Genomic DNA, 11,568 nt, shown 5'->3' with positions numbered 1-11,568 from the left:
ATATATAATACTTTTTTTCTAATAGGAAAATGTTATTTACCTCTAAATAGAAGTTGTGTGACTCAGTGGTAACACTGTCAACATTAGTTAATGTATTAGTATCACAAACTAACAATTTTCACATTTTTGCAGAATTAATGTACTGTAGGTGAATGTTAATTTACAAATAAACTATTGGTCGTTGTTAATTTAGGTTCTTTCATAGTACATTAAGCAATATTCATGTATACAACTTAAAGCCACAAAAAGTAGTATATTTATAATTGAACATTAACCTAAATTCATAAAAGCATTAAAGTATTGTTCATTGATATTTTGTCAATCGTAGGATTTCTTAATGCTGAGGTGTAAAACTTTATTGTAATGTTAAGTTTGTAAAGTAAAGTTGTTCTTTTTAGTTTAGCAGATCTCTACCATATAGGTTTCCTGCTCATATTACATCTTAAAATGTTAATAAGACAGATTTAAAACTCAAAAAAAAATTTTTTTTCCAGATGTCAAGAACATTTTTGTCTAATTTGAGAGAGGAAAAACGGAGCCACTTGTCATAACAAAGTTCTTAAAGGAATCCAGTCACGGAACCCACAGAACCACACTCTAGACATGGAGGAATGTGATTGGCTGAAGGGAGGGGCCTGTGGGCAGGACTTCTGTGAGCAGTTTGCTCATAAAGCCTGAGAGTGTCCCTCATGCCCCGTGCACTCTTCTGGCTTTGTCCCTGAGCTCTACATCTCTCCAGGCCATCAATCACTCATCTGTTCATTCACTTCAGCGACCATGAGTTTGAGATCAAGCTACAGCGTGCGTTCCTCCACCTCCCAGGTGCCGGTGTCCCAGATGTCCCAGATGTCCATCAAGCGTACCACCAACGTGCCGACTTACCGGGCTGCGAGCATCTACGGCGGCGCCGGAGGTCAAGGAACCCGAATCTCCTCTGCCTCCTACTCAGGTGTCCGCAGTGGAGTTGGACTTCCCTCAATGTCCAGCTCCATCCATGTGAGTGCCACTGGAGCCACCGGTGAGATCATGGGCAATGAGAAGATGGCCATGCAGAACTTGAACGACCGTCTGGCCTCCTACCTGGAGAAAGTGAGGACCCTGGAGCAGGCCAACAGCAAGCTGGAGCTGAAGATCCGCGAGGCCCTGGAGAAGAGAGGTCCTGATGTGCGTGACTACAGCCGCTTCCAGCCCATCATCGACGATCTGCGCAATAAGGTGAGTCTGAATGAACATTTACAGCATCTATAAAGAACTTACTGTGACAGTCTAATTGTGCTGCTTTGTGGTTATTAACAGTCTAGCGGACATTTATTGGGTTTCAGGACAGAAACTAACAAAACAGAGAGATTTCTTTGTCATTTAAAGCTGAATGAGAGTTTACTGATGGCCAGCACTGATAGGCAGAGATCCAAAAAAGAAACCATGGGTGAAACTAAAACAGGGGGAAGGCATGGGGGAGGGAGGCTTAGTTTCAGCGGGACGGCAGTCGTAACTTACAACCAGCCTTCCGGTGAATAAGCATTTCCATCCTGTATTTATTCTTGTCTTGTTACACATTCTTGCTTGTTTATTCCCTGTGGATGGAAACTCTGGGATCTGAGATGTTTTAGCGCCTGTCTGTGTCATAAAGGAAATGGAAAAGTCGAGAGTTCAGACGGTGCAAAATGTGACCAGCTGTGAGACTTTGGCAGAGATATTCCTAGCTTATATTATATTAAAGCTACTTGTTTAGTGCTATTCTACATTTTCTTGAAAAGAAGTTCATAAAGCAGATAAAATACTAATTAGAGTCAGTTTCAAACCAACTGTATCTTGAAGCCGAACTTTAAAGCTAATATGTCACTGATAACTAGACAGTGTTATCAGAATGATTGATTTTTCATTCATCACTCACTATGCAGTAAAGTGACAGGTAGATTGAATTCAAATAATTAAAGTCCTATTCATCAGGGTTTCTTACAGTCACAAAAGCAAATAGGATTAACCATGAGATTAGACTGATGAAAAGACATTTACAGTTTAAAGTTAAATAAATTATAAAAGATGTATAACAAAATATATATCTAGGATAAGTAAGATAAGTGTTAGTGCAGATACATAGCCAACACCCATTAGCATATGGAAAATATGTTGCGTTAACTAGTTTTAAACTATTCTATGTCTCCACCCTTTTCCATGATGCCAGGATGTGCTGGCTTGTAAACAGGGAAAGCATTTACAAAACTTTAGGATAAAAAAAAAAAAAAAGGAAATCCAGCTCAACGCTTGTTCTTCCTGCTATACGGCTTAATTTACAACCATCAAACAGACACCAGCTGCTTTCTCAACATGGCTGTTGGATAATGATTTTCTAACAGACTGTAAAATGAACTTTGTTCTCCAGTACCTCTTATCTAATCAAAATAAGATATCATATAAGAAGATGGTACTGCAGCTTGGTACAGTGTGACCATGTGATTCACACATTATAGATCACTCATACATTTGTAAAACAGTTAAAGTTAGGTGAGGGTTTATGTGTCATAATTGCACATTAAATTGTTCAATGGTGGTTTCAATCAAGAGATTTCTGTTTTGGTTGTAGATCTTTGATGCCACTGGAAACAACGCCCGTCTAGTGCTTCAGATTGATAACGCCCGTCTGGCAGCTGATGACTTCAGAGTCAAGTGAGTAACAAAACTGTGAACTAAAACAAATATTTTGACCTCATGGGAACTTTCCTGGTGTCCTAGAAGAGCGAACCATTGACCTTTGTTGTGCCTGCAGGTATGAATCCGAGCTGTCCATCCGCCAGGGTGTGGAGGCTGACATTGCCGGCCTTAGAAAGGTCATCGATGACACCAACATGAACCGCATGAACCTCGAGAGCGAGATTGAGTCCCTCAAGGAAGAGCTCATCTTCCTTAAGAAGAACCATGACAATGTGAGTGCACATCTGGCACATTTGAACATTAGCACGTCTGAAAACATTTCTCAACCTCAGAATCGATTATGGGTGTTGCTTTAAGACTTATTTTATGATCTCTCCACCCAACAGGAGGTAATGGAGCTTCGCAACCAGGTCTCCCAGTCAGGAGTGCAGGTGGATGTTGATGCTCCTAAAGGACAGGATTTGTCCCTGATCATGGAGGAGATAAGATCCAAGTACGAGAAGATGGCCCTGAAGAACCAGGAGGAGCTGAAGGCCTGGCACGAATCTCAGGTATATTCCAAAAGACAATCTCTTTCTTGAAATCGAGTCTTGTTAGTGTCACACGTCAGTACCACTGTTTTGGGGATAATGTCAAATTTTATACTCTCTCCAGATCTCAGAGATTCAGGTTCAAGTCACACAGAACACAGAGGCCCTCCAGGGTGCACGTACAGAAGTCAACGAACTACGCAGACAAATTCAGACATTGGAGATCGAGCTGGACTCGCAGAAGAACCTGGTGAGTTTGTTTACTTGTAACCATTGCCATTTTCCATCGATCTTTCCAATCCTTTTATAAAATTAGCTGTATTATTTAAAGTGTCTTGATTTTGTCTCAGTGAATTTTGCTAAAACTTTTGGGTTCTCTTGGTTTCATTTTTCAGAAAGGATCACTGGAGGCCACTCTGCGGGACACAGAAATGCGCTACAACATGGAGATCGAGAGTCTCAACTCCATCCTCATGCAACTGGAGGATGAGCTCACACAACTGCGCAACAACATCCAGCATCAGACGCAGGAGTACGAGGCTCTGCTGAACATCAAGATGAAGCTGGAGGCAGAAATTGCCACCTACAGGAGACTTCTGGATGGCGAAGACTTCAAGTAGGTTTTCTTCTGAAGCATATGGAGATTTTTCACAGCAGTTCACCATTTGTGTATAAATATAGTCATACTTGTTTTGTATGGTGGATAATAGTTATGTTTTTTCATGCAGGCTCCAGGATGCTCTTGAAGAGCAAAAGAAGGTAAAAGTGATGACGGTCACGCAGACGCTGGTGGATGGGAAGGTGGTTTCTTCCAGCACAGAAACCAAGGAGAGGAATCTTTGAACATCAAGTTTCAGATCAACCTCCACAACACATCAGAAAAACCTCATGGGCGAATGATAAAATGATCTAAAGACATGCTGGACTTAACACATTAGATATTTATTTAGTCCAAAGTGCCTTATTGTAAGTGTCTTAGAGCATATATGCAATGAGATTTAACTAGCACATTTCAACACTAACTTAAAACTTGTAATAAAAATTGGACATTTAATAAAAAACAAATAAAAAAAAACTGAAGGTCAAAAAACACAATTGATTCATTATTACATATTTTTGTAACGACAATGATTGTTTATGATCATCAATTGTCCCATTTTGTTTTTATGTTGTGTTGTTGTCATCATGTCTTGTCCTTTCAAATAAAGACACATTTATCAAATCTTTGCATTGTCTTTTCTTCATTAAAGTTATATGACAATTCAGTCAGTCTGATCAAAGGTAGTTTGGGGTGTCAAGTGCCATCATTCTTGGCACAAATTTTAGGGGAAAACAGTACTGAGGTGAAAGTACTTAAGTTGCATAAATAAAACATATATATATGTGTGTGTGTGTGTGTGTGTGTGTTAGTAAAATGTAATTGTAATTGAACTGACTTTTATTTATGGACAAATTTAACAAACAATTAGCATTTTTCCAAAAATCTTCTTTAGTGTCCTACATAAAGAAATTCCTACAAGTTTCATTACCAGGTTAATAACACTAAGCAGTGGGTGGGGTGGAAGTCCAGAGTCTAAAGATAATAGAAATGTGTCTACTACTTATGAACTGCAAAACCATAAAAGTCGTATACCCTTTCAGTGCCAGTAGTTGCATCTGATCTCCTTTTCATTAAAGGTCTCTCTTGAAAATAGAGCAAAATGCAAAACTTAAGCATTAAGAAGAAAATAATATATAGAATGACCTCAGAGGATCTCAACATGCTAAGATCCACATTTTACTCTTGGAGAAGTGCAGGGAACAGGGATTCCTATTCTAAGGACATCTCTGGATCTAGTGTACCACTGTACAAATGGGGACTGCTGGAAATGTTGGAAATGAAAAGGTTACCATGCAAATCCTGAATGAACGTCTTGCTTCATACCTGGAGAAAGTTAGGAGCTTGGAGAAGGCCAACAGTGAGCTGGAGGTGAAAACCATCCAGGTTTCCAGGAGAAATTTGTATTTTTATTGCACAGATCAAACAAGTTTCAAGTGACAGAAAATGCAGAAGCACTGAAATAAGCCAAAACACAAGTCAGCGTGAGCGGCAGGCAGATGCAGCTTTTGGAAACAGAGCTGCAGTCTCTGATTGGAATTGTAAGAGATTCTGCCTGGACACCTTGATGCAGTGCTCCACTTTTGAAAATTTCTCATGAGCATTTATGAATTTATTTTAGATTTTTTCTTACAGAGAACATCTATGGAAGAAGCTCTTAATGAAACAAAGTTGCGATATGGGATGCAGGTGGAGCAATACAAAGGCATCATTTTGTGGAGAGAATCTGAGTTTAAACAGCTGCGTGCCGACATTCAAAGTCAGAGACTGGAATATCAGGCCCTGTTCAACATCAAGATGGAGCTTGAAGCTGAGATAGCCACCTACAGGAGACTTCTGGATGGAGAAGAACGAGAGTGAGCTATACTTTTGCATCATACTCTTTTTACCATGCCTGTTCTGTTCTTTAGAAAACATGATCTTAATGTTAATAAAATATTTAACAAATTAGAGAAAGAATCCATTAGAACATTACAGACTGCCACCCAGACCCTAGTGGATTGATGTTATCCAGCTTGAGGACCTTCAAAAAGTGATGTAAAGAAACATGAGATCATTACTGTTCATGAAAGGCAACAGCACAAGCCAATATCTAAAAAAAAAAAAAAAAAACTATGAATATTTTGAATAAATTCAAATTAAAACTTTCTCCTTTGAATCTCAATGTGGAAAGCACCACTCTCTTAATTCAACCCATACAGTGTATCTTTACTTAAACTTTGTTGTTTTAGCACTCTCAAAGTTTCATTTTCATGTTATGACACACTGGATCTAATAAGCATTTTCAACATGTCATCACTATAAAAGAAAACAGTAAGTGGTGTCTGATTTCACAAAAACATTCCAACACTCATTCATAATGAAAGAGCAAAAGGAAAATATTTTGTATTTCAAACTAACAACTAACAACCAACCAACCAACAATAAATATAGAAACGAAGCCGTCCTGACAGGCCTACTCTTTGTGGTTGATTACACTAATCTTAAAGTTTTTAGTTTTTTTCTAGTTAGGTGTTAAAAGAAATGAGTGATTACCCTTATCTTTTTTTTCGAGCGTACACTTGACAAGTAATCTTTCCTGGAAATCTATCTAAAATCGAGAAATGGAAAGCTGTCAAACTAAACAATATTAATTCTTGGAACCTATCAGCATTTTACCTTTAAGACACGATGGGTCAGATTTCTTGGGGAGCGATTAAGAAGAAACACAGAAAACAATTGTGATGTGTTTAGCATTTAAGCCTGAAGGCTTATCCATTGGCATCGTAATCCACTATTCTCACAGACTATACTTTTTAAAGGATTTTTATTTTAGTTAGCAGGGTGGTATTACCAATATATGTGGTACTGGTAACCCAGGCTTCTTGCCATGTTAAATATTAAATATCCACTTATTTGCAATTTTTTGGACATGTTAGTATCAGTTTTATACAGATACACTGAAGTGAACCCCTTGAACTGATCTGAAAATGAAAAGACCAAGTGGCAGCGAACAGGGACTAAGTATAGAATGTTCCACTGTGGGCCTGTAAAAGCGGGAATTTGCGGCTAACTGTGAAGCACTGTTTCCACTCAAATCCTCATTCGTCACGCCTGGAGAAGCCTATTCAGAGGAAAAGGCGGTTGGTTTGCAGATGACGATGTCAACGCAGACATTTGTGGATGGAAAAGTGGAGCTGGCCTGCAAAATGATCCTGGCAGGCTAAAATGATCAAGATGAAGTTTCTGTGGAGTTCTAAAGCATACAAGAGTTTCTTCAAACTTGCACTAGTAGAGAATAAAAAAGTTGTCTAAGCCTTTGAATCAAAATCTAGAGTTCCAAAAATATTCAGCTTAATTTACATGCACAGTCTGAAGTAATTCTTTGTACTTCAGTGCACTGATGTCTTTCTTTTTCAAAGCCTTATTAAATAGATGAAAGAAAAAGACCTTGCTAAGGTCACATGCTATGACAAGAATCCCACTGTGTGCTGCCCACTCAGACTCATTTTTTATTCTGTCCAGACAGTTACACAAAATGCTTTTGTTGCCACTGTATTTCAGCAAAACAGCAACTGAACAATACAGAATATTATCAGCGCCAATACAGTCATTATATAGAGCGATACTAGAGTGTGTTCAAGTCTTGGTACCAAATCTGTGCAGTCTCATGACTTTGCTTTTTTTCCCTTATGCATTAGTCATTTTAATTGGACATCCTCCGTTTTTCTGGGAATGTCCTGCATTCTTTCTGAACAATGACTCACTACTGCACATCAATATTTGTTTGTTTTGCTTCCCAGGGTGCTTGGAATGCACGTAAATGCCCTTGTACGGGTATTTTCTATTTCCATTATGCCCCCTTAGATTTTCAAAGTGGTCACTGCATAAAAAAGCTATTAGAGTCTTGTGCGACAAATTAACTGGATAGTTTACATTTTTATAGAAACAGTGATGCTTGGCCATGCAAAACTAGGTGCTAGTTTGTTGCAATGTCCTTAATTTCTGGTTGCTTACTGGTAATGCTATAATGTTGCTAATACATTCATTTGGTTGCTTATGGATTTTGGATGGTTGCAAGCTGGTTTCTTTCTTACTATCCCAAGTTAAAAGTACCCACAGTCATGTCTCTATGTTATTTAGTCCCTAAAAATGGCTCTGGTGCGTCATTCAGTAAAATTCAACGAGATTTTGTTTTCACTCATTTTAATTTCCTTACCGAGCATCACTAATTAAAGATTCGATTTCACAAGACCAGTTATGAGATATATCTTAACTCACACAGCCTGTCACTTAACTGCTTGCTGACTTTCTTTCATATGTACTTGTACCTAAAAGAGGCTCCTGTCAAAAGAAGGAAACAAAAGCAGGAAAGGGAAAGAGTTCATAGCAGAAACAATAAAGAGAGAGAAAGAGGGATATGATCTTTTGAATCCCACATAACTCCCATTCCTCATGTCTGCTCTCCTCAGACAGGAGATTACCTCCAGATATCCCTCACAGGTGCGGCTTTCATAAAACCTGAGCCCCACTCCCCCTTCCTGAACATACGCTTGCTTTTGTGTGATCGGGGGGGCATTACCCCATTCTTCATCTAAAGCAGACTTTGTTTAAACTATTCTTAAAGATGCTAAATACAGCTATGTGATGGTACCCAACGGTATATTTGCATATACTTTATCCGTTTAATGGTCAAAATGGTTTGAAACTTTATTTGTTAATGTCTCAGAACAAAAAAAATTATTATAAACATTTAAGAACTGCAGAAATGTTCCTGACCATCCTTTTGTGAGTTTGGTCTGATGCAAATACTTATGATAAGTATCAGGTCAGGGCAGCTCGAAATCTCCAAAAAGTATTTAAGAAAAAAAGGAGCAAGTTAAGAAAAAATGAGCTGATGAAAGCCCACAAGATGGCCGTTAGATTTTTCCACGTGTGTTTAAGATTCAGAGTATAATTTGGCAAACAGCATGCAGCCAACCATCTTGGCAAGCTCCCTTTTTAATTTAGGGGGGAAACCCAATGGAATTTTAACCAGCATAGCCATGGCAACCAAAAACAAATCAAAACCAGACTGTGTTGACATGGAAACAAAACTCTGGCTAACGTATACGAGTCAGCATATGCTGGTTTAGAAAGACTGAGCTCATTCAGAGCTATATATAAAACGCTAGTGGGAGGAGCCCTTCAGCCAAAATTACACATCATTTGAATTACACTTCATTTTCTTGAGATTATTATACAGCATTTGAGTAACCACACTCGAGGGAGTTTACAACTTGCAGTAACTATAAAATCTAATTTCCTAGTTTACAGTTGCAAAACAAAACCTCTGGGATAAACAGATGTCGGCTCTTGATTTGTATTCTTGGTTATAAGCCAAAATTATCAAAAGAACATAACTCATTTGGCTTACAAAGAAAATAAACAAAAATAAATACACTGAAAAACAAAAAGTAACAAGTTACAATTAAATTGTTCATATATTTAAATGATCCTTTATGACTCTTTTCGAATATAAATGTTATAACTAAATATATTACTACTTTTTATTTCTACTTTTATTATTGCTAAATACTTGCACATGCATGCACAAAGACAAGACAGGTTACTCTAAATTCCTGCCCCCTATGTTAAGAGCCTCTGTGGCGGAATGCACTGGTACCTCTGAGATCTTTGTTGAAACTTTAGTTTGTTTTAGCATTGCTTCTAACAATGGACAAAAAGATGGCTGAGATGGGTCTTTTCCACAGAAGACTTCCTTTTAACGGGTGTGGGGAAGTTCCAGGTGCATCAATAAAAGGGCTTAAAAAAACAGGGTTAATGAGAGGTCACAGTTTGACCAGCTTCCTGTCATCGTCATATACAGCTGCACCGCCTTATAAGAAGAGCGCTGTAAATATTCTCATTTGAAGAGATCTGAATGGACTGTCCACATGTCTAAAGTAACCTAATTTAAGCTGCACAGTCTACATACACACCCCAAAATCAGATTTTTCTTAATGTTTTGTACAGTTTAGGAAATCTAAAAATAACTAGTGGCTTTGGCTTAGGCATTTTTATTACAGCTTAGGGGTTAGGCATTCAGACCTTTTTTTTTGATGCTACTCTGGGGTAAAATAAAAATGTGGTTAAATAAAAAAAACAAGATAAAAAAAAATCTGCTTTCCAGGCTAGTGTTTGTACAGCCCTCAATTCTACATATTATGACTATTTTAGCTGCCCATATTGAGAGTTGAACTACTGACTCTGTTTAACTTGCGTCATTCAGATCCATCACCTATCAAAATAAAAGCCGCTTTCTTTGAATGGCTTCAGAAATTGACCTCGTGAACTTCAACTCACCTTTATATGGGCACCCTATGACATAACTAAGCATGCAGGATTAGGTCAGATTAGTTGTTGATCATGTTTCAATGAACGATTCTTAACCTTGCTGTGCTGAAAATCCTATACGTAGTTTGCTGTTCCCAGTCAAAAATAATTGCTATATTTTACATCCATTTGGCAGGTACACTCTAAAAAATCCGGGGTTGTTTCAACCCAACTTTGGGTCAAATATGGACTTACCCAGCTGTTGGGTTAAATTTTGTAATTAAATTTTTAACCCAAAAGTTGGGTTAGTCAATATTTGACCCAAAGTTGGGTTGAAACAACCAAGCATTTTTTAGAGTGTATGCATAATGTTCATGAGCTAATAGTTCAAATGAGGTCTAGGATCAATGAGTTCCAAGAAGAAATACAGAACTTGTGCTAATTGAAATAAAATTAGTTGAGACTGAAGATTTAATCCAATATAATTATGTAGCAAGAAATGTATTATATTTTTTCATAGTCTGGCAACAAACACTTAAAAATAAAGGTTCCCAAAGGGTATTTTTTTACAGTGATGCCATAGAAGAACCATTTTTGGTTCCCCAAAGAACCTTTCAGTGAACAGCTCCTAAAAGAACCATTTTCGAAATCCAAAGAATATTTTTTTTTCTACTTTAAAGAAACTTATCTGCATTTGAAAGGTTCCATGGATGTTTAAGGTGGTTTATTGAACCACTGATGCCAACGAAGAACCTATTTTCAAGATTGAAGTTGAGAAAAACATTAACTAGCATTTTCTGTAAAAGGAAAATCCTGTCTGTGATTTGGGAAGTCGTGGCCTAATGGAGGGTTGGACTCCCAATCGAAGGGTTGTGGGTTCTAGTCTCGGGCCGGACGGAATTGTGGGTGGGGGGAGTGCATGTACAGTTCTCTCTCCACCTTCAATACCATGACTTAGGTGCCCTTGAGCAAGGCATCGAACCCCCAACTGCTCCCCGTTGTGTGTTCACTGCTCTGTGTGTGTGCATTTCGGATGGGTTAAATGCAGAGCACAAATTCTGAGTATGGGTTACCATACTTGGCTGAATTCCACTTCACTTTTATTACTTTTTTTTTTTTTCAGATTCTCCAAAATTTCTCCATTTGTATTCCACAGAAGGAAATTACAGCCTGGGTTTGGAACGCCATGAGAAAATAATGACACAAATATCATTACTGGGTTAACTATTCCAATAACATTTACATTTGACCACCTTTGAGTCTTAAATATTTGGTGACCTCCTTGGTGTTAATGATAAATAGCTGTCGTTTGGAGTTCGTCATTTTTCTTCAAGTGTTTTCATGCCTCACAAGTGTCCATTACCCCACAGTGACCTCCTTTACAAATGCTTGACCCATGAGGTTTGTGTTTAAACTGTGGTGTTGATAAGCTGTCAACACATCCTCATTGAAATTCCAGGCCATTATCAGTTACTATTGTAAATATTTACTTAA

General features: G+C 38.1%; 1 protein-coding gene and 1 pseudogene across 1 annotated transcript; both read left to right on the top strand.

The window, feature by feature from the left end:
* Positions 1 to 686: 686 nt before the first annotated feature.
* LOC113041110 (keratin, type I cytoskeletal 18) lies at positions 687 to 4,404 on the top strand. Its single transcript, XM_026199444.1, has 7 exons — positions 687 to 1,215; positions 2,585 to 2,667; positions 2,768 to 2,924; positions 3,039 to 3,203; positions 3,307 to 3,432; positions 3,578 to 3,798; positions 3,911 to 4,404. Exons 1-7 carry the CDS (start codon positions 778 to 780, stop codon positions 4,023 to 4,025), a joined length of 1,305 nt encoding a protein of 434 aa, XP_026055229.1. The 5' UTR covers positions 687 to 777; the 3' UTR covers positions 4,026 to 4,404.
* Positions 4,405 to 4,812: 408 nt separating this feature from the next.
* Positions 4,813 to 5,876, top strand: LOC113040859 (keratin, type I cytoskeletal 18-like; annotated as a pseudogene).
* Positions 5,877 to 11,568: the final 5,692 nt, after the last annotated feature.

This window comes from Carassius auratus, chromosome 23 (genome assembly GCF_003368295.1).
Source record: "Carassius auratus strain Wakin chromosome 23, ASM336829v1, whole genome shotgun sequence".
NCBI lineage: Eukaryota > Metazoa > Chordata > Actinopteri > Cypriniformes > Cyprinidae > Carassius > Carassius auratus.
Note: the sequence above shows the minus strand (reverse complement) of the source record. Positions and strands in the feature narration are given on the sequence as shown.